Here is a 24,303-nt window from a genome sequence, read left to right as displayed (position 1 = left end):
AAATGACTGGAGATAAGAGTAAGTTCATGAATTTCAAAAAGTTTGATGGAGATGTTACTCTTGGTAACAATTATGTTGCCAAAATTGTCAATAAGGGTACTTTTGAGTCTTCATGGTGGTAAGACAAGAACCTAATATGTGCTCTACGTAGAAGGTTTGAAACATAAGTGTAAGTCAAATGTGTGACAATGGATACACTCTTTCATTCAATACAAAAGGTTGTGAAATCGAGAAGAATACTACCAAAGAGTTGGTTACAAAAGGAAGCACGACTGATAGTGTTGTTTATCATCCAAGTGAGATAAATGGACAAGATTGTTTTATTATATAGAGAGAAGAAAGTTGGCTTTGGCACAAAAGATTGGGACACATTAATTTCAATGATCTTGTAAGAGACATGGTAAGAGACATGCCTCAAATCAAAAAGCCTCCATCTACCAGTTGTAAACCATGTCATGAGGGATAGCAGAAGAAAACCAAATTTCATATTAAAGAGTATTCTACCACAAAAACATTGGATTTGATTCATGTTGATCTAGTTGGACCCATGAGAACAAAGAGTTTACAAGGTGATAGGTATTTTATTATGCCTACTGACGATTATTCTAGAATGTCTTGGATTGGTTTTCTAAGAGATAAATTAGATGCCTTTCAGAAGTTTAAGGCATTTAAGGCTTTGGTGGAAAATAAAACCAGTAGAACAATCAAATGTTTGAGATTAAAAAAAGGTGGAAAATTTACTTCAGGCAGATACAAAGAATATTGTGCAAAGCAGGGATCCACAGAGAGTATTCAGCTACTAGGACTCCTTGGCAAAATGAAGTGGCGGACAGGAACAACCAGACTGTTCAGGAGATGACAAGAACCATGTTGAAGTAGGAGCAGTTATTGGATATGTACTAGAGAGAAGCTTGTCAGACATCAATATACATTTTGAAGAGAGCTCAGATCACACCAAGAACTACAGAGACACCATATGAGCTATGTAAAGGGACACGGGCATTAGTTGGGCATTTCAAAATCTTTGGAAGCAAGTGCTACATCAAAAGAGATGAAGAGAATTTGAGTAAATTTGACTCTAGATCTAATGAAGGTATTTTTCTTGGTTATTCCATGACAAGCAGATCATATAGATGTTATAAAAAAGATCAAAGAGAGTAGTGGAAACTATCAATGTGAGTATTGAAAAGGCAACATAATCGCCTACAGTTCTGGAAGAAGATGACAAGGTTGATTCAGTCCGCAGAAGTGATGAAGACTCAAGAAGTGAATCAAAGATTACAAATACAAAGACTCCCACAAGAAGTGAATCAAAGATTACAAATACTAAGACTCCCACAAGATATATGCAGAAGAACCATTCTAAAGATTAGATCATAGGAGATAAAGGCAATGATGTTCAAACCTAGAGAAGAATAGAGAAAGCAAGTAAACAAGAGCATTTTGCCTTACAATCAAATATTGAACCAAACAATTATGTAGAGGCTAGCAAGGAGAAAGGTTGGCAAGAAGCTATGTAAGAAGCGTTGTCTCAAAATGAAACATGGGATTTGGTTCCAAGACCTAAAGACAAAAACGATATTGGTACTAAATGGGTCTTTAGAAACAAATTGAATGAAGAAGGAAAGGTGATTCCGAATAAGATCAAATTAGTATGCAAACGATATGTACTAGAAAGACGCTTGTCAGACATCAATATACATTTTGAAGAGAGCTCAGATCACACCAAGAACTACAAAGACACCATATGAGCTATGGAAAGGGACACGGGCATTAGTTGGGCAATTCAAAATCTTTGGAAGCAAGTGCTACATCAAAAGAGATGAAGAGAATTTGAGTAAATTTGACTCTAGATCTAATGAAGGTATTTTTCTTGGTTATTCCATGACAGGCAGATCATATAGATGTTATAAAAAAGATCAAAGAGAGTAGTGGAAACTATCAATGTGAGTATTGAAAAGGCAACGTAATCGCCTACAGTTCTGGAAGAAGATGACAAGGTTGATTCAGTCCGCAGAAGTGATGAAGACTCAAGAAGTGAATCAAAGATTACAAATACAAAGACTCCCACAAGAAGTGAATCAAAGATTACAAATACTAAGACTCCCACAAGGTATATGCAAAAGAACCATTCTAAAGATTAGATCATTGGAGATAAAGGCAATGATGTTCAAACCTAGAGAAGAATAGAGAAAGCAAGTGAACAAGAGCATTTTGCCTTACAATCAAATATTGAACCAAACAATTATGTAGAGGCTAGCAAGGAGAAAGGTTGGCAAGAAGCTATGGAAGAAGCGTTGTCTCAAAATGAAACATGGGATTTGGTTCCAAGACCTAAAGACAAAAATGATATTGGTACTAAATGGGTCTTTAGAAACAAATTGAATGAAGAAGGAAAGGTGATTCGGAATAAGATCAAATTAGTATGCAAACGATATGCTTGACAAGTTGAAAAGTAGACTTTGAGGAAACATTTTCTTCAGTAGCAGGATTAGAAGCCATCAGAATGGCTTTAGCATTGTCAGCATTTAAGAACTTCAAAGTTTATCAAATGGATCTCAAATCTGCACTTTTGAATAGCGAGTTAAAGGAAAAGGTCTATATTGAACAACCAGAAGGGTTTCAATGTTCAAACAAACTAGATTTTGTATGTAGATACAAGAAGGCCTTCTATGGACTCAAGCAAGCTCCAAGGGCTTGGTATTCCAAATTGGATAGGTATTTGCAGCAACAAAATTTTAGGAAAGGTTGTACAGACAACAACCTGTATATAAAATCAAATGGTGATTAGTTGTTGATAATTGTGGTTTATGTTGATGGCATTATCTTTGGAGGAAGCAATGATGTCATGTATAAAGAGTTCCAAGATATAACGCAAAAGGAGTTTGAGATGTCAATGATTGGTGAGCTTTCATTATTTCTTGATTTACAGATTTCTCAGTCAAAAAAGGTATATTCATATCTCAAACCAAGTACATAAAGGAGATGTTGGGCAAGTTCAAGACGGAAGAGTGCAAACTAGTGAGAACTATGGTTTATTGGGTGTAAGTTGAGTAAGGATTATCATTTTGCTCCAACAAATCAGACATTGTACAAGTCAATGATTGGTAGAGTTGTATTTGACTACATCCAAATCGGATATCATGCAAGTGGTTGAAATGGTTGTTAAATTTCAAGGAGCACCTAAGGAAACTCATGTCAAGGTAGTGAAGAGGATTTTCCAATACTTAAAAGCAACAATTGATTTTGGTCTATGGTATCCCAAAAGTGAGAAGTTTAGTTTGACTACATACATGAATGGAGCTTGGGCTGAATGTATAGATGATCGGAAGAGAACGAGTGGAAGAGCACTTTTTCTTGGTGATAGTCTAGTATCATGGTTGAGTAAGAAGCAAGACTCAACGTCCTTGTCTACCGCATTAGCAAAATCAAAGAAACGGGACACAGACTCGGACTCAAGACTCGGAGTCAGACTCGGCTGGACTCGGGAAAGTGAAAAACTCAATAAATTTAGAGATTTTTAAAGATTTAAAACTTGTTTCATGCACCCTTTATTGAATACACCTTAAAGACACAATAACATCATCAAACTCGGCTTATTTGATTACATACACAAGTATACATCAATCACATTAGCATAAACGCAAATTGTAGCTGAAGGAAATAACAAACATAGATACATAAATATTGTCAAATATATACAATATTACAAAACTCATGGAATAAAAAAGCCATGTCATCATATGATCATCATCAAATGTTCCACACAAATACCAAAGGTAAATACAACTACAAGCCTATGGCTCAGAGGAGCGTGCACCCTCTCACCCTAGCCCCCTACGAAGGCATTTAAGGTGGGTCATGGATGATTCGGCAGCCATAGTCGCTCCCCGTGACACCATGCCATGCTCACCAACATCAGGAACATCTGTGTCACTATCAGTATCTCCTGTCTCTACTCGTGCTCTTTGCTCCTCCTTTGCCATGGCTACAACCTCAGCCTCTATATCTACTTGGTTGATCCAATCAGTGTCAGACTCGGAGGTTAAATTTTCCCTGCTTCTATCGATGCAATTTCCCCCCACATTTTTCATCAGGGGTCAAGGGGCATCGCCCCTTGTGGGGCCAAAAAGACTTTTATTATTTAGTAAAGGCATCAGGTGTTATTTTTCTATTGGCTGACATGTTGTAACCCTAGTTTTTCTCATTCTCAGGCAGAGGTTGTAGTGAACAAAGACGAGATTATTCATTTTTAAAAAACTTTTAAAAATGCATTTTTTTTGGCCTTTTTTGGGCTTTGCCGCTGGCCAAGTCCCAGGCACAAGACTCGCCGAGTTTGGCGAGTTTCGCCAAACTCCGCCGAGCCCGAGTCCGAGCTCCAGAGACTCAGCGAGCATGTCTCGGACTTGGACTCGCCGAGTTTGGCGATTTTCTAACATTGTCGAAGTTTCCCATTGCACTCAAGTAATATGGATGATGCAAAACTTAAAGGAGACGAAGGTAGAATTTCATGAACCCATTTCAATTCTTTGTGATAATACAAGTGCTATCAATATTTTAAAGGACCTGTTGATGCATTTAAGGACAACACATAATGCAATTATCATTTTCTAAGAGAGAAAGTTGCAAACAAAGAGGTGAAGTTGAAGTATGTTGAGACTAAAGAACAAATTGCAGATATCTTCACAAAACCCCTTTCTAAGGATACTTTTGAGTATTTCAAGAAGAATTTGGGAGTGGTTGCTCCCTCCTCTTGAATCAAGAGGAAGTATCAATTGAGAGGGAGTGTTGACTCCCGGTTGCAAGCAGACTTGGTGGTTTTGTAGAGTGCTTCAAAAGTTGGACGTGCACAATCATAGAGTCAGAGTGTGGACTCAAAGGGAGTTTATCTGGAAGACATTTCCGGATTGTGCATTGACCAGTTGTCGTTTATCATTGATGTCAAAGGAGGAGAAATAGACTCAAAATGCTAATTATATAGAGGGGGAGAGCCTCAATTGTTTAAGATAGGGGGAGTTCTTGTTCCTGAAATATTGCATTTGTGTTGATGTGCCAGCAACATTTTGTTGTTTGCCATCAATGATAACGAGGGAGATTGTTGGAAATATGTTGTTGTTAATGTCAAAGAAATGTTGTCCTTAATGTCAAAGGTGTGTCAAGTGTGCTAGTCATCTTTGTCATTGATGCAATGGCATCTGAAAGACTAGAGAATGTATATTACTGTAATGTCATATCAGAGCAATTTGAGTTACGATTGTACATGTGGCTAGCTATAGTGATGGATTCAATAGATGAATATTAATGATATCATGTTGCATCTTTCTTGTTGGTGGAAGTGATCTAGAATGTTTAAAGTAAGTTACCCAAACAGTGAGTTTGATCTGGTAACTTGTTGTGATCCGCATTTCTTCATGTTTGCGAGTTATGTCCTGCAATTTCTACACATGTTTCACCATATCCCAAAGTTTCCAGAATTATGTTTGGCAAGGAGAAAGTTTGAAGTGGTAGAAGAGTCCTTGAGTTGGATAATTAACCAAGTTGTTTCTTCGACTTGATGCGACAAAGGCTTGTGGCATGCACTCACTGGAGGTAGTGTGTGGATGACTGTTGGGACCATATGGGGCTACATTGGTAACAATGTGGCATGTTCTTTCTTCTAGTGTAGTGTGTGTTGACTATTAGACCTTACTTATTACATGTTTGGACATGTTAAGCTAAGGAGATTTTGTGTGGCGGAATTGCGGAGATTATTTCTATGTTTTGGGCCAACACATGAATGTAATAGTAAATGTAATTTATATATATAGTGTCTAGGATCTGTCCTAGTGTGAGTGTGTTGTTGGATTGCTATGTAATTACAACTACAATGCGAAAAACAAAATGAAAGTAATGTTAGTTGCATTTCAATCACATGTGCCATTATTAGAATGGCCATATGCTGTGTGAGAGTGTATAAAGGTTGATCATGTCAAGTGCAAGCTGAATTACCAATCTTGAAGGTCCGCATATATATCTTTGTAACTTGGCAACACTGGTGTCTTACCTACTAAGTTGGTGTTCAGATCTTTGTGTCGGGGATTGGTGTCTACAATGGGTTAGTGCCTGCAAACACATGAGGGGATTGGTGTCTCCAATGGGTTAGTGCCTACTTTGCATTGTAAGTAATTCATTTCTTTGTGAGGCTAATTTTGGGCAGTAGATCCAAGCAAATATTCTCATCGTGATTTTTCCCATCTTGGGTTTCCGTGTATATCTGGTGTTCATTGTGTGGATGTGTGTTCTTTTATGTTGTTCAATTGTTGCATCATTAAGAAATTGGAATAAGTTGCATTGATGTTTATGATCTATGCTTGGATAAGTAATTCAAGGTGATTAATCTTTAATTGAATTGAAATTTGAGCATACTGATTCTCCCCCCCCCTCAGTATATTGTCTACCTTTCAATACTACACTACAGTGCTACAAAACAATACAAAAAGTTGAAATTTAACAAATTATTTTCCAATGTGTATAGCCTTTACTCTTGAAGAGATGCTAGAATTATTCTCTACATCACACAATCATACAACAAAGATTAAAAGCAGCAATGAATGATCACAAATGCATAGTTTTAACTTTTCTATCATTGGTGCAATACATGACACAATACACTTATAAGTCCAATATTTACAATATTTCGAAAGATTTTTTCCAAAAAACCAATTAAATGAATATAGGATGGCTTCTAGGAAAAAGAAGTTTGCCCCAAGGATGAGTCCCAATTAATTGTGATATTTCTAGATTTTTGCTTCATGGTTTTATATTCTTCTATTCCATACAGACACATCCCTGAACCAAGCATTTCATCATTTTGCCTTGTCCATCCTCATGCTACTTTCCTATTGAATTGTCACTTCTAGAATTTTAGGGGATCATGATGCTCTTTGCTTTATGAGTTCCTGTGTTGCCTTGTCCAACCAAAAAGGGCTCACTAAAACACAGACTTTCATGTTCTAAATGCATATAAAATAAAACAAAATGAGAGAAAATAAACAGGGGACACAATATCCCCAAATGATCATCTTCAAAGTAGATGAGGTAGGAACATTCAGAATATGTACCCCAGACCTGTAAGACAACATATACGAGGCAACTGCAAAATGGGGACAAATCTCTGGGGACACTAGCTTTTATTCAATTGCAATCCAAAATCTACTGCGTCCCAACCCAAGTGAAAAAATATTGCTCAACTATTTAGTGAAATCAATCCTCTAAAGCAATATATAAATTTTCTTTAAACCATTTAGATTGTTCACACCCACAGAACTCAACCATTATACATTTCCTTGTGCTTGGACTAACAAACATGTTTTCAGCCTTGTTGGAAAGAATAAATAAAAATAAAAAAATTCTCCTACAGCAAAGTGGTGTAAAAATCTCATAGCTTGGTATTATGGAAAGCAAGCATAAGGATGGTAATAAAAGAGGAGCTACTAATCATAATGCAAAATGGCTTTTCTTGCAGCAAGATTATAAATCTGGTACTTGACTGGTTAGCCTAGGACAAAGAGTTCTTCTGATGGGTGCTTTAATTGAGCCTTGCCTGTGAATAGGCCTTTGAATGATAAGCAACTAAATGTCATCACTACTTAAGTACCATGTTTATGACACATTGCGAAGCAAAGGCCTCCAAGCTCAATGGTTGTTGTATGCAGAGGAAGCAAGCACCTGGGCAAAGCAAAGCGCCTCTTTCAAGGGACCCAACTCTACAGCAACTTGTGAACCGTCACAAATAAAGTTCCTTTAGAGTGTGTGACCTCAAAAGAGTCTCCATACGCCACTCTACAAGGACCATAACTCTATTTGGATGCACCTTGTTCAAAATGAGGAAGCCCAAGAGTTTCACCAAGGTTTTCCCAATAGGCTCCTTCATCTTGGCTTTTATCTGACGTTGAAAAAGAAAGCCAAAACTTACTGCAAAGTTATTAGGGGGTTTATCAGTTATCATTTTATTTACAAAAACATTGTCTGCATATATATAAACAAACTTACGAAGATGAGGCCTAAAAACATCATTTATGATGTGCATCAACTAAGCAAACAAATTAGCAAAAAACTTTCTCAGGAATAACTCAGGAAACTAAAAGATCGAGATTCTTGTCAATCAATCAAGATTTAATTCAGAAAAAACCAGGTTACAGTTAAGTTATGATTAGGGTGTACCAAAAATTAATTTAAAATTGCCAAAATCACCATTAAAAAATTCAAAAAGCAGTGAAACAATATGTAGCATTGAAAAAATGCAGGTTTTATTGATAAAAATCACAATTTTGACTCCAAAATTACTAGGGGCTTATCAAATATCTTTTTTTAACAAATATTTGTCTAGAAAAGCATCGACCAACTTGCCCAGATGAAGCCTTAAAAAATCATTTATGATGTACATGTATGTAGCAGACAAAGTAGCAAAAATCTTTCTTATGGATAAATTTGCAAACCTCAAGATAAACAAAAAGTTCAATTTATCCAGTGTTCCACGGGCGTTGGGGACGGGGGGACGCGTCTCCGGGACAGGGGCACCAAGGGCCTAAGTTTGGGGACGGCGGGGGGACGGCGGCGGGGTGGTGGTGCTGATATAATTATACATATACATATAGTACTTGAAAAACTAGTTTTGAAAAGATGTATGACAATATTACAGTATAAGAATTACATTTCAAATGAGACTAGGAAATTTGAAATACTATATCTAAATACCAAGATTTCTAAGTTGTGTTGTTATATTGAGCCTAATCAGACTCAGAGGTTAGATTTTCCCTACTTCTATCAGCGCGGTTTCCCCCTATATTTTTCAACCGGGGTTTGGGGGCAGCGCCCCTTGCGCGCCAAAAATACTTTTATTATTTTCGAAAGGCGTCGGGTGTTATTTTTCTATTGGCCCACGTCCAATTAGAGTTACCCCTTAACCCTCAAAAAACTTAAAAAGTCACTTTTTTTTTAAATTTTAATTTTAAACATTGCATATACATGGGGGCAAAAGGAGACATCTGGGCGTCTCCCCGTCCCTGGAGAGACGTCTGCACGTCTCTCAAAGGACGGGGGCGGTGGCGGGACGGCGGGGGGCGTCGCGTCCCCGTCCCCCCGTCCCCGAGACATTTTTGACGGGGGGACGCGCCCAAAAAGGGGGGGGACGCGTCCCCATGGAATGATGAATTTATCAAAAAATAAAGTTAGGGTTGGGGTTAGGGTTTACTATCTTTTCATTGCAAAAACCATTGCCAAAAAACAAAATTAAGTGTAAAAATTTTTAAAAACTGGTTTTACAAAAATAAGTCTTTTAAGTTTTTTAATATCAAAAAACACAAAAACGTGACCTTTTGGCAATCTAAATGCCTTGCAATTACACATGTCTTTTTCAAAATGCATCAATCCAAGCCAACTCAAACTGCCACCTTGTCTGATCCAGGATTAATCACAACCGCTTCAAAATCTCTGCTACTATGTGGGTAGCAAATGCATTGGTGTGTCCAAAGGGGATTGACCAGCCACTCACTGATCCCAAAATTTGTTTTGAAAGATATTTTCTAGGCATCGCAGGGCTCTATGTTACCTCAATGATATCCAAATATCAAATCAAGCTTGGTGACTAGTCATTGCCAAATATGCTGCTAAATTAGCACACTTCATAGCACAGAAGTGTTCAATTCCATCTTTCCCTCTTCATGTGAGTGCTTGATTTGGAGTTATATTCTAAAACTCTAGATGGGTGTATATGGTAAGGAGATTTAATGGACAAATCAGATATGTGCACCAAATCAATTGAATCTTGGATAAGCCTAAAAATAATAAAGTCCCAACTCTTCAAAACACTAAAACATGCATAAACAAGAGACCTGAACAATGATAATTGAAGCTTGATAACATTGTCTACCTCATCTTCTCAAATAGTTCATAGTTGAGAATTTACGCAAAATGGATAGTAAAAAGACAAAAGCATGAAGTTTATTTATTCTATCATCCCTATGAATTGTGTAGGTCTTGTGGATGCTATCCAAGACAGCCATGTAATCATACTAATAAAGTGTTCAAAGTAGCAACTGATGTAATCCAATGAAGCAGCAACACTATCCACTATGTTTAGCTATGGCTCAATGGCAAATGTTACAAAATACTTGAGAACACAGGTGCGTATTGCCCCTAACTTACCACACACCAGTTGGTAACTAAATATTGTCCATCAACTCCTATGAAATAAAGTTTCTCTATTGTTGCCAAGATAAGCATTAACGATAAGAATGAGCCATGAATTGAAAGCATTGGGAATGGTTACCTGAATCCAAAAAATTTCAGGTTGCAACTTCTGCTTAAGGATGTTTGCCTTTGGCTGTAAAACAATACATTCTTAGGTGGAGAATCTTGTGCACTTGTGAGAAGTGCAAAACTTCTTCTCTTTGTTAGATAAAGGATCCAAGTTTCCAAACACTCAAAGGAATCAGAGGAGTTAACAAGAGCAAATTAAGTGGTCTACCTTTGAGATGCAAACACTTTCTCAACTTCAAAATACCCTAACGACCCCTCTGTTTCTTGGTTTCCACCTTCAGAGCAAGCAATGGGTTTCTTAACACACTGTGGAGACAAGAAGACAAGACTCAAATAACCTTGAGAGAAATGGAGTTCATCAGCCTCTACCTTAATAAAGAAGCAAAACTTGGTCAATACATTTTTGGACCAATTGGCAGGATACTTGCCAAAGATGCAGCCAACAAGCCAATATCTTCCCTTTTTGACCAAAGAATAAAAGCATCTTGATAGTCCCTTTAAAAACTATCTTAAATGTAAATTGCTAGTTGTCTTGTTTCAAGAATAAAAGCACTTTTGATAGTCCCCTTAAGGACTGTCAAAGTGTTAATGAACACTGTCATCAGGCCATCATAATTCTTATGGTTTGGAAGTTCTAACTGTTTATTGTTAAGGCCAAACATCCAACTCCTTTCCATCAATTGTGTCACTAAAATGGAGAATAAACATCTTGGGTTCCCCCTTGATGGTAGGTCAAGAATCAAGATCCAAAAGAGATAGAGTTAGAAGCTTTGTAGATGGCCCATGACTCATGAGTATAGGGAGCATGTTTGTCCTCTATTGCATAATGTTGAGTTGGAACTCATTTTGCTACTATCATCAGTACAAAAATTATTGCAGGAGAAATACTATCAAGCTGGGTCTCTAGGTCACAATTAAGGGACTTTCAGAACTGCAAAAAGCGTCCATGCAACTTCTTTATATTAGTGATATGATAAAAAGTGCAAGAATAACTCCAATGAGATAAACAATAAAAAGAAAAAATGCACTCATTTTGCCTTATGCTTTTTAATTACATAATCAGAAAACCAAATTACATTGGTGAAAAATAGATATCCCCTTAAAATACATGGCAAAACCCAAAGAGAGGTGAAATAATCCACCTAGAAATGTGACAATTAACTGGGAATATAAGTACCTTGCACCTTACAATTGAAGTCTACAAAGAATAAGATTTAAGGCTCTGAGGGATTATTATTATTAGTATTTTATAACTCAATATATAAACCCCTAAAAATACAACCATCACTTTTGAACCCCACTACAATGTGTCATATAACCACCCAATAACAAGATACCCACACAAGAAGAGATAAAATGAAAAAAAATAAAGAATACTATGAAGAATATTCTAATTTTAATAATGAAGGATTATTATTAGTATTTTATAACTCAATATATAAAGTTATAAACTCCTAAAAATACAACCATCACTTTTGAACCCCACTACCATGTGTCATATAACCACCCATTAACAAGATACCCACACAAGGAGAGATATAATAAAAAAAATAAAGAATACTATGAAGAATATTCTAATTTTAATAATGAAGGATTATAAAGGAATTTTACTGAACTCAAGAGACAAAGTGAACCAGCCAAAGCTCTGTCAAAATGCAACCACAAAGAGACAGTGCACCATTTATAGAATCTACATGTAGTTCTAGATAGGAAAATGATATGACATGCGAACCAAAATCTGATCTGACACTAGTAAGAAATGGTAGCTGTGAAGGAAGCCAGGAATGATCTGCATGATGATCCAGAAAAGGATTAGGCATGCCATAAATCTGTAACATTGCTTTCTGGTAGGCCAGGCACAAACTGCAGTCATGCAGTCTAAATAACATTAAAAGTCCCCGTTGTCATCATCACCATATGAGCATGCCCTAGCAGATCCTTTGTCTGTCTTAAGCTATAGTCTACATGCCATATGTTGCCAATATATGGCTCATTTTACTAGTCAAGCCCTAGAGATAGGATATTAATGCAATCCATATATGCAAATGTATCTGTTCTCAGGTGCCATCATTCTCACCAACTAACGGATGTCAATCTTATTACCATGTGCACAACCACCATCACAGGCCATAAATAATTTTCATAAAAAGTGAAAAGGGGATTTAAATAATAATGACTTTTTTTCAGATCCTAAAACACAATAACAATGAAATTGTAATTTGATTACAACTAATTTAGTGAGATTTTTTGCTATTTTCTTTTGAAATTTGTCAGTCAATGCTAGATAAATGCTATCAACCTAACTTGTACACAAAACAAATTTATGCTTCCCAAAACAAGCCATAGTTACTAAACAATTATTAAACCTATTAGACTGAAGCAAGTCCTGTTTTACACTGAGCCATATTCTGCCACATTGTTTATCCCATCAAAACTAAAAGACATGATCTTGATTAAGAACAAAATACATCAAAGCAAACTAATTAATACTAAATCTTAACAGAAAGCTACTGGATTTCTTATTCTACAAGAATCTAGTCTCTTCTACAAGTATTACCAACTGCGCAAGGCAAAAAAAAGGTATTTCGAGGTTCAGAAAATATTATCATAAATGGAGAGAAAATATTAAGGTACACAAAACAATGCAAAACCTTAAGAAAATTGAGAGTACTAAACGAAAATCAATAGAGAATGCCCAGTACAACAAGTAAAGGTCATGATTCAACATCAAGGAAACACATTTTTTTCAAAAAACAGCAAATACCCAGTTTCATAAAGCAACAGAAATTCATAATATTTGTGCACCTCAGAACAACATGGTGTGCTTTTTTATATGTTATCAGCCTAATTAACAAACATGAGTAAGTGAGTAAGACAAAGTAAAATGTACTTCAGAATACTCAAGATGTGAATAAACTTACTTCCACAGCTTCTTCCTCGACTTCTCGAAGGCTTTCTTCCTGAAGTTCTGTTAAAATAGGTATCGAAATTTCAGCAGTATATAATGGAAAAAATCAGTCAATATATTCACTGAAAAAAAGCATGTGATGTTAAAAACTCTAAGCAAACTTGATCTTCCCTCTAAAACCAAAACCAAAGTGTCCCAGAAAATTTTTCTCCAAAACCAATCTTTAACGGTTGGATAAAGGAGAAACTTAGCATTAAAACAATCCATAACTACAAACATTGAAAGCAAGCACAGAACATTTTGCAAAGTTGGATTCCACCCATAGATTGAGACCTGCGGGGCTATTTTAACTGAGCCAGTCTCCAACCTTTTTTACAACAATATTAGGCTGTCATTGTATTTCTGACTGGGAAAGAAGGCCTATGAATTTTCTAAGGACCACCCAATCCAATAAGTCTACTATTACTGGAAACATAGAACCATTAGGTTCTTGATATTACTTCCATGGTTCCTTGTTTCGGGACCATATATCTGAAATCAAATGTCTTAACCAGTTCTCTTTATATCTGCACATTGTCTTTTTTATACTTTTTTCCTACTATACTTTGCCCATTATTTTTTAGATCAGAGGCTTGGATAGCATTGCAATGCTTGTAATTGTGCCATCTTTCTCTGAGTATGATACAATCTATCAACTACTAAAAAGCAACATGTGGTTAGTTAACAACCTTTTCCCAAATCATATTTTGTTTTTTTTTAAAGCACAGCATGTTTATCTGCAAGGAAATAATCTTCAGTGAAGCCTACTCCATATTCTTTGTAAACAAACAATTGACAATCCTTTTGCAAACTTTTAACCTATCATGAATACCATTACTGGTTGTAAAAGAAGCCACAAATACATAAGATACTTCCTACATGGAATCCTGAGAATCACCATGACACAAACTACTTTCATAGGCAGCCATCATCATTGCTTCTTGTAATTTTTCTAGATATGTCACAGAGAGAGGGAGAGTACTAAATATCAAACAAAATTCCATCATATTAAAGAACTGTATTTTAATTTCCCTAAGTGGAATTAGAACTTTCCTCATGTCACAGATAGAGAGAGAGAGTACTAAATATCAGACAAAATCCCATCATATTAAAGAACTGTCTAAATTTTTCCCTAAGTCAAACTAGAACTTTCCTAGTTTTCTAAATCTCCAATCACAGCCAGAAAGATATATGAAAACTCAAAAACCTGTTAAAGAAGAAGCGAGAGTTGATGCATCTAATAAAGTGGTAATAGGAACACTCTGTTATCTCTCCTGAAAATTCTAAAGTTTTATATATAGAAACTGTATGTTGAATTAATGCAAATCAAATATGTTTGGACAAGGAAATTATCTGAAATTGATATCTGAAACTAGGAAAAGGATAAAGGCTAAAGCTCAATAATTCGGAACCAATGATGGAAGTACTTTTCCTCCTAGTTGTGATATCATTAACAAAGAATCTTTAAAAGACATGGTCTCAACATAAAAAAAAAATCAATATGGCAGAAGTGTTTTTCATGATCATCTCCATTAAAAGTTTACACCTGTAGTTCTCAACTAAACTTTAAAGTCACGATTCAGATCAATTTACAATAAGAAAACAATTTAACTTACACATTGTAGCACCCAAACATGCCTGAATGTACCTGACGACAAAGTGCAAAAAGACATCTTCCAATGTACTTCTTTAGCACTAAATTCCAAAGGGTTCTTCCAATAACTAACAGTCACTATTGTTGGACCCTATTGCTATCCTCACAGTTACTGATGGTCTGCATTTTATACTGATATGAAAACAGCATACAAGGCCATAACCCTTTAATAAGCTTCAACAGATGATCCCCGTGAGAACAATTCCACTGGCATGATAAAATTATGACAGAAAATAGCTTCATCAAGCTATATAAGCATTGAGAGGAAAAATAAATAAATCCCTCCTAAAAGTTATTGCCAATGATAAATTAGTAGAAGAGAACCTATCTGGATCAATATGACATTGTTTGCCCCTAAGAACAATTCCACTAGCATGATAAATTATTACCGTAAATAGATTCTTCAAACTATCTTACTATTCAGAGGAAAAATAAATATACCTCTCCTAAAAGTTATTGGCAATAATAAAATGGCAGAAAATAACCTATCTGGGTCAATTACTCATTGTTCATCCTTAGGGAGGTAAAATCTCATAACAATAGGTGATCCACACTAACACAGTAGAGTATATGAAGTTTGGCTCACAGCTAAAGCAATTACACATTAAGCTGTGATGAGCCTGTAGGAGAATCCCAAACCCTATGTATATGTAAACAACTCTCCAGGATAATGAGTTGACGTTTAAAAAAATCATAAATCAGCATTTTTGGAGCGTTAATACTCTTCAGTCAAACTTGACAAAAAGTAGCTTCACAACAACATAAAATTGCATTGATTTCCAATGCACGATACAGCTTGAGCACCTGATATCTACTCTTAACATAAAAAATAAAAATAAAAACACAGACAAGATGAAATGAAGCAAACCCTAGCTAGACAAAATGAAAAAATTAAACCCTGGCGGAAAACTAAGGTAGAAAAATAGGAAGAGGCACACCTTGCGTGGGCGGCGGGAGAGCGCGCTTCCTGAAGACGGTCTTGAACCATTTCACCGCACCATTATTTATAAGACGGCTGGCCGGATCCACCACTGCTCTCCACACCCAGCTGCCGCTATCACTCTCTGCTCTCGCTGCTGCCCTAACAGCCGCTGGTGCATGGCGCCCCGTCTGCGGTCGGTCATACGGTGTGGAGGCTGCTCGGCGCGCTGACCTCGACGTGCGGAGCTTACCGCCTGCTCCGCCCCCTCCATACGACCCTGACGCCTCTCCTTCCCCTCCCTGCCCTCCTCTTCCTCCTCCTCCTCCTCCCCCCCAAATCTCTGCCATGCGATGCGTCAGCGCGCCTTTGCCCTGTTTTGCTTCGTTCTTCCCTTTTTTATCTACTTTCCTCTGAGCATACAGAAAAATAGCTTCTTCTTCAGCGATCGATCCTTAACGAACCATCACCTGTAGAGCCGCCTCGGCCGCAAAAATGGAGTGTCTACCTAGTAATGGCGGCAGTGTGCAAAATATTGCAATTTCTACGGCAGCCCTTGATTTTAGTTGGAAAACCACATTAGGTGTAAATTAATGAAGCCCAGGGCAATGAAAGGCGAAATGGACGGCTTAGAAAGTGTGGAAGTTAGGAGGTATACTAAAAAGTATTCAGAGATGTATGATAAATCAAAATTACTGAAAAAACATATTACAACAATTATAATAGGAAATATACTAAAAAGTATTCAGAGTTGTATGATAAATCAAAATTCCTTAAAAAAAACATATTACAACAATTATAATAGTTGTTTTTTAATATTGAAAAAACATATAATTATAATAGTTGTTTTTTTATATTGAAAAAACATATAATTATAATAGTTGTTTTTTTATATTGAAAAAACATACAATTATTAAAGTTTTTTCTTTTATATTAGAAAAACAAAAAAAATTATAGCAAACAGTCAATAAATATTTTAACTTTATTCTTATGTAATGAATAGCATATAAATGGAAGAGAAAGATGATAAATAAATGTGTATTTATTTCATTTAATCTACTAATGTAATCACATAACTGAATCAATATAGTTTTGTGCATGCAAATTAGATTTTGAACTTTTAAAAGTCATGTATTATCTTCAATTAATCATTGTGAGTTAACAAAAACACAAAAATTAATAATTTATGTATTACAGTGTTGTATTTAAAGACAACCCCTCACTCTTTATTGTATATACACTAATGAAGGCCTACAAGCTTCCACTTCTACTTTGTACTGTCATTTAAGAACATACGTAGAGCTACTTAAACAGGTTCTAAACATCCAAACTAGTCAAGTTCATATATATGTCCATAATTTTAGATTTATGGGGCAAGTATAGATCCACTCTTGCAAAGATCAATTCTACAATTGTGGAGGTCACCAAAAGTGACAAGTAAAGAATTTATAAATTCTATAAAAAAATTGTCTAACATTAACATTATTGCATTGCCAAATCAACTAGTGGCACTTGTAATAACATATATTTGTCTCTAACAAAGTAGCCTAATTTTATTTGCTTAATTTTTAAAAGTCTCAGTTCATTAATACAACAATGAAATGCTTCTCTTGCTTATTTATTTGTATTTGACTCTTCTTTGAAAAGGTTATTACTTTTTCATTTTATTTTAATGAGCTTGACTTATCTTATAACCCCTCTTATTTGCTTAATTTTTAAAAGTCTAAGTTCATTAATACAACAATGAAATGCTTCTCTTGCATGGTTATTTATTTGTATTTGACTCTTCTTTGAAAAGGTTATTACTTTTCCATTTTATTTTAATGAGCTTGACTTATCTTATAACCCCTCGAGTTTTATCCTTAAAGCTTATTCCATCCAAAGGGATGATTTATTTTTTGTAATTATTTAAAATTCTTTATGCTTGAAGGCTTCTAAATTCAACTATGTTTATCTTTTTGAATCAATGTTTCAGATCACACTCCATGATCCATCATCAGGATAGTGAGCTAAAGAGCAGAAAAGGGAATCCAAAAGATTCTCTAGCTCACTATCTTGCTCTCTACCTCGCTGTGTCACTTTTTTCTCTCCAGCTCACTATCTCGATGATGGATCATGGAGTGTGATCTGAAATATTGATTCAAAAAGATAAACACAGTTGAATCTCGAAGTCTTCAAGCATATTATCATGGATTGTGGAAACTTAATGTCTTTGATTAAAATCCTTTATTTCAAATATGAACAAGGTTTGGATGTAATGGTTCCTAGAGTCGTAGATTATCAGATCCCTAAAGATACGTTATGACTAAGTATCAAAGGTGTCAAAGTTAGGGACTTGCAACTTGATCAGTTGGGACAATAATGGACCACTTATTAAGGATGGACAATTTCTTCTATTGATTTAAGCTTTATTAGGCCAAGCCCAAGGGATGTTTCCTGAGGTGTTTTCCTTGAGATGAAAAGAAATAGTGTAGAAACTGAAAAAATTGTCTAATGCCTTTGAACAATATTTTCATTAATTGTTCTTCTAAATTAATCAAATAATTTTATTATTCAATTAATCTAATGTTTCTTTAAATTATTTAATTTTTTGAAAATTAGCATTCCCTTCACTTTTCCACATTTATTAAATAAATTGAATTATTTAATATAATTACTAATTACTATTTTCTTTTAAATAATTAATTTAATTATTTTTTATGCATTGATTAAATGTAAAAATCTATCCTCAAATTCAAAAATAGAAACAAATATCTTTATTTGTTTTACTATTTTTTTTAAAATGACAACTTTATCAACTTACCTTCTTTCCAATTTCAAAAATAGAAACAAATGTCTTTATTTTTTTTTAATAATTTTTGAAAAATAGTAGCTATATCAACTTACTTCCTTTCCAATTTCCAAAATGGAAACAAATATATTAATTTGAAAACTTTCACCATTCGTTATTAATTTGATCTTTCTTATGCTAATTTGTGTTTAGTTTCATAATTGATTGCATGCTATTTCATTATTTATTGCATAGGATTAATTTTAGCATTTAAATTTAAGGTTTGTGGTTACTTTTTTGAGGATTTATTGCAAGTTTCTAATGTTTGTCCTTATATTCTAGTGAACTTGACATGGAATACGTCCTTCATATTAATAAATTTTGAGAAAAAAAATTGGAGTTTTTGACAATTGTAGGATCCTAAGACACATACGGGACATTCTCATACAACAATTGTTGTTAGAGCTTTTTGCATGTTGTTAGATCTCATTGCATTTTGTTAGATCTTTTTTGCATGTTGTTAGATTTTGGCTCTTTCTTGCTACGTGTTATTAGATCTTAGTTATTTATCATTGCATGTTGTTAGATCTTTGTTACCTCATTGCATGTTATTAGATCTTTGTTATTTCATTGCATGTTGTTAGATCATTGTTAACTCGAGCATTGCATGTTATTGGATCTTTATTATATCTCATTGCATGTTGTAAGATCTTTGTTATCTCCCATGCATGTTGTTATATCTTTATTATTTCTCATTGCATGTTATTATATCTTGGTTATTTCTCATTGCATATTTTTGGATCTTGGTTATTTCTTATTGCATGTACTTATATCTTTATTATTTCTCATTGCATGTAGTTAGATCTTTATTATTTCTCATTGCATGTTGTTAGATCCTTGTTATTTATCATTGCATGTTATTGAATCTTGGTTATTTCTCATTGCATGTTGTTAGATCTTGGTAATGTCTCATTGCATGTTCTTATATCTTTGTTATCTCTCATTGCATGTTGTTAGATATTTGATATTTTTCATTTCATGTCATTAGGTTTTGGTTATCTCTCTTTGCATGTTAGTAGATCTTGGTTATTTCTCATTGCATGTTGTTAGATCTTGGTTTATTTCTCATCGCATGTTGTTAGATCTTTGTTATTTTTCATTGTATGTTATTAGATTTTTGTTATTTAGTGTACTTTGATTCAACTAGATAAAAGTTTCGTGTTATTGATCTATCTGTGTAGCTATTCTGGTAAATGATTGGGGAAGATTTGATCACAAAACATTGAAATCTTTGTTGTGGGATGTTGAAAGAAGACTCTATCATAAAACTTATGCATTTGCATTTATTAGATTACTCACATTTCATTTCTAAGGTTAAAGAACATTATTTATTATATTTTGTGTGCTTGCATATTTTTGTTTAACCCAAGTTATTGTGTGTATCCTCTTCCTTGAATGCTCATGTAACCTTGGGGGTAAGCGAAAAACACAATAGCTTCTAATTTTTTAGTAGAGAGGCTTACTTTGGGACCTCATCACCCATTGCTTTGATCTCAAGCATATTTTCTGGCGAGCTATATAAAGGGGGTGAATGAAAGTGGTACAGGAGATGTGGATCGTACCTCAAAGTTTTTTGGTCGATAATAATATATATTTTATTGATATTCAAAGAAAGAGTATAGTAATTGTCTAGTATCATCTACCCTACATCAAAAATAGCACCAAAAATTGTTCAAAAAAGAAGTCCAAAGTCTAATGAATATTCAACCAAAACCCTACCCCTACCTATCCGGTATTCTACCCTATATGCCCTTTTATACATTTTAACAGTTTGAAAGGTATAATAGTTAGTAATGAAACTACATAAAACAAGCATTAAACAAAATACACAATGATTTTTATTTTATTTCTTCCTCGCTACTTTTAATGGCCCATTGACCCACTAGTCTTTCAGCTTGAAACTTGCATATGGTTCATCCACTGACCAAACCTTCCTCTTTCCTTTGGCTCACTCTCATTCCTTCACCCACAAGTAATGTATCAGTGAATCCCAACCAATGTACGTGTCTGCTTGATGCTCATCCTTATCAGTCTCCTTTGCCCAGCAAATAAATGATATTAGTTGTTGAGGAGTCTCCTCATCTAAGCCCTTGGCCACCTCTACAAGCATAAACGTTGCCCTCAAAGTCGCTTGTTCCAACACCGATTGCAAGCCATACAACCAATCATTCTCCACACAACCCTTCAAAACCCACTCAACATCTTATTTCCATCCAACCTCTAGCCCCCGCGTTACCACCATTGACATAATGTCTATATTGAATTTGTACCTATGTTCAGTCATAAAAAATTCCTCACCGAGAAGGATCTCCATGATTTGTATGAAGATTTCCTTGTCAAATTTGAAGAGATTTTTCATTCTCTTCTTTATGATTTTACCCATAAGCTCGATTTGTTGCCTCGATGTAATCAAAGAAAAGGTGGCCTCCATGTTGAAATTTAATCACCACCCATCCTCGTTTGTGAGCACCAAGTGTTATCTCCGTAGGTTTTATTTACCGCCTTCGCAACCCAAGTCACACCACCCTGCCACCACACCCTTTCATTAATGACTTTCAAAAATGGTGACATGTTATACCAACTCAAAGATCAAGCTTGGGATTATGAAAAATCCTCCATTGTACTATTTGGTCCATCATTTAGTGTTAATGCCCATTTGGACAGCCTATCCTCCATGTCATTCCCTGGTCTCATCACATGCAGTTTCTAATAAATGCTTGGCAATGGATATATATTTATTTAAATTCTAGGCATTAACAACCCTATTGTACCCTAAAGTTACTCATAATGTACTTCCTTGAGTTGAGATGGAAATTATTGGGTTTGGCTTCTCTATCCTCCTAGGGAGAGAGTAAAGGTGAGCCCTTGTGCCACTAGACATCTAGTTATCCACTCTCAAAATAAAGGTATCTCACACCAATTTGAGAGTACTACTACTTGTGTTGTGGACCTACACTAAGTATACACTCCTTGAATATTGAGGTTGTGCTTATTTTAAATTAATCTTTAATTTGTATTACACCAGTGATGTCATTGGCCTTTTTGGCCTTAGCCTTATTCCTTAAAGTCAAGAGTCAAAATAGTCATTCTATTTTTACTATCTTCTTAGTGTCTTCTTGCAAATTGTTGGCTTGATGATGATGATAGAATTGTAATAAGATGTTTGATGACTTTATTTGTGTTCTCATTGATGCCAACCATGTTTTGTTATTCATCTAAGTCATCTAGGCCAACCGGTATAACCTAACCGGTAGTGGAATTTGTTAGACAACAAAACTGCTAAGTTGTTGTCAACCAGTAAGCAGGAACAGAGCGATGATCAAGCAACCGGTACGGACGATTGGAGAAGAGTTAGATGTTGCAGTTTGGAACATACGTTTATGACATTAGCATGAGTATTTGATAAGAACTGCATCAACAGATTCAATGTATTGAGTGAGTTATGATTGAAAGAACAGTTACAGTCAGGAAGAACAAAGAACCGGTATAGAAGAGTTACTTTGATCGGTAACCAGTAGGCTTATTGTTATGTTTTTAAGTTATGAATTGTTTGGCCGATATGAGAAAAGTGTAATGAGTGAGAAAATGTATAAGGTAAGCTAGGGAATTGTTCCAAGGTTCTTAGCCGACTTAACAAAGTTCTTTATAAGGAGATGCAAGTTGAATGATTTCATGGATCAAGAGTGAGAATTTGATCGTGTGGTTGAAGGAGAAGTTAGGGTTTGATGTTTAGTCAGTGATAAAAGCATAGCAGAAGCGGATCTAATCAGACACAGAGGTGCTAAATTCAAATCAGTTGAACTTGTTGTCTTATTAACAGTTGCAGCAAGAAAATCCTCTAACAAGGTCACTCCTAACAGGGTACGGTAGGATCCTAACAAGTCTGAAGGTGAAAATACTCTAACAAGGTGACACATTAGCTTGTGTTTTGAAATCCCTTAACCAAGTAGCTCCTAATAGGGCTGGTCCTAACAGGCCTTATTGTATAGCTCTTAACCGGGCTAAAACACTCTTAATTGAGTGTACCCCTAACAGGGTGTTGTATGACCTTAACCGGTCAGATATCTATACTACAGATAGTTGATCTTTGTGGGTAATAATTCCCACCGTGGTTTTCCCATTTGGGTTTCCACGTGAAAAATCATTGTGTTATGGTTTGCATGCTTTGTTGGATGTTTACTTATGTGGTTATATTTCTTGCATGCATATTGATTTTCAAGTTGGTGAAAGGTGTTATCAGATTTATTAAGTTTTTGCTTACACTGATTCACACCCCCCCCCTCTCAGTGCCTTATAAGTTTATCAATTGGTATCTGAACCTAATTCCCTTAAGGCTTAACCGCTTGGGAAGGATCTCTAAGGCTAACATGGGGGAAGGTTCAATGAGTTACAGAGAGCTTTCACATTGGCTTGTATAATCTGAAGAATCCCTTGGTGAACTAAAGGTCAAGTACAAAGCTTCATTGGCTAGGAGAAAAGAGTTGACCGAGAAGTTTTTGGAACTCAATGAAAATAATTCATCTGAGGAAGCAAACATTGATGCCTTGTCTAATGAAGTGGAAAATTTAAATGATGAAAAGCCAAATCTGAGGAGAGAGTTGGAAGCCCTTACCATCAGGATGAGTCAAGAATTGGAAGCCAGGAGGACAACTGAAGAAAGATAAGAGATAAGGAGCATGAGATCGTTAAGCTGAACTGGGAGATTGATAACTTGCATGTACATCTTCAAGAGGAAAGAGAGGAGAAAGAGGAAATACAAGTTGATCTAGACATGGATATGTCTCTTAGAGAAAGTCTTATGAAGAAGAATGAGGAGCTTATCAAGGAGCTGACTGATGCAAATGAGTTACTAGCTAAATTCAACAAGAGCATTGTTATGCTCGATGAGCAGATTCAGACACAAAGGCATAATAGAGATACACATGGCTTGGGATACACAACCTTTGAATAAGGAGAGCCATCCAGTACTAAGGACACAATGAATGAAGCCAAATCTGTACCAAAGATCAAGAAGAACATTGGTAAGAGAACCCACAAACCAATATGTTTTAACTGTCACAAGGTAGGTCATACTGCAAATGTTTGTAGAAATAGATCCAATACTTTTGATTGATACAGACCTAATGCATATGAAGGATATAAGCCCAGTACTTTTGATGGATATTGCTTCAATTGCAACAAGTATGGACATAGAGATGATGAGTGTAGGTCAAGAGTGAACAATCAGAGATCTTACATGAATCAGAGGTCTAATGGTGAATGGCAAAGATCTTACAATGACTGGAGAAACCCTACTTGGCAGAGACCTTATGTGAACCGGTCTAGTCCTTATGAAATGGAGAATAGATCACTAGTACATTTGGAGCAGTTTTCCGATGAGCATTTCCAACGAGCTATGGGATTTGTTTTGTTTTGTCGGATTAATTTGTTTTTTTTGTCCCATGTTCGTCGGAAATCCGACGTGTTAAAATTTCACGTCGGAATTCGGACAAAAAACCGACGAGCATTTCCAACCGGCTATGGGATTTCTTTTGCTTTGTCAGTTTTTTTTTTTTTTTTAAAGTATATCCCATGTTCATCAAAATTCAGACGTGTTAAAATTTCACATCGGCATCCCGACGAACACGGATTTTACTTGTTGATTGACATATGTT

The 24,303-nt window shown here is 35.5% G+C and overlaps 1 protein-coding gene across 4 annotated transcripts in view; it reads right to left on the bottom strand.

Annotated features, from left to right (window-relative positions):
* LOC131044511 (nuclear pore complex protein NUP1) overlaps positions 1 to 16,451 on the bottom strand; it is a 49,129-nt gene extending 32,678 nt beyond the window's left edge. For all 4 annotated transcript variants that reach the window (XM_057977849.2, XM_057977851.2, XM_057977852.2 and 1 more), the window contains exons 1-2: positions 15,839 to 16,451; positions 13,221 to 13,267 (exon numbers count right to left, since the gene is read on the bottom strand). In XM_057977849.2, the coding sequence (XP_057833832.2) occupies positions 13,221 to 13,267; positions 15,839 to 16,169 (378 nt within the window). In that variant the 5' untranslated portion in view covers positions 16,170 to 16,451. The remainder of the gene's footprint in view (positions 1 to 13,220; positions 13,268 to 15,838) is intronic.
* Positions 16,452 to 24,303: the final 7,852 nt, after the last annotated feature.

Source organism: Cryptomeria japonica, chromosome 9 (assembly GCF_030272615.1).
Source record: "Cryptomeria japonica chromosome 9, Sugi_1.0, whole genome shotgun sequence".
Lineage (NCBI taxonomy): Eukaryota > Viridiplantae > Streptophyta > Pinopsida > Cupressales > Cupressaceae > Cryptomeria > Cryptomeria japonica.
This window is presented reverse-complemented; position numbering and strand designations above follow the sequence as displayed.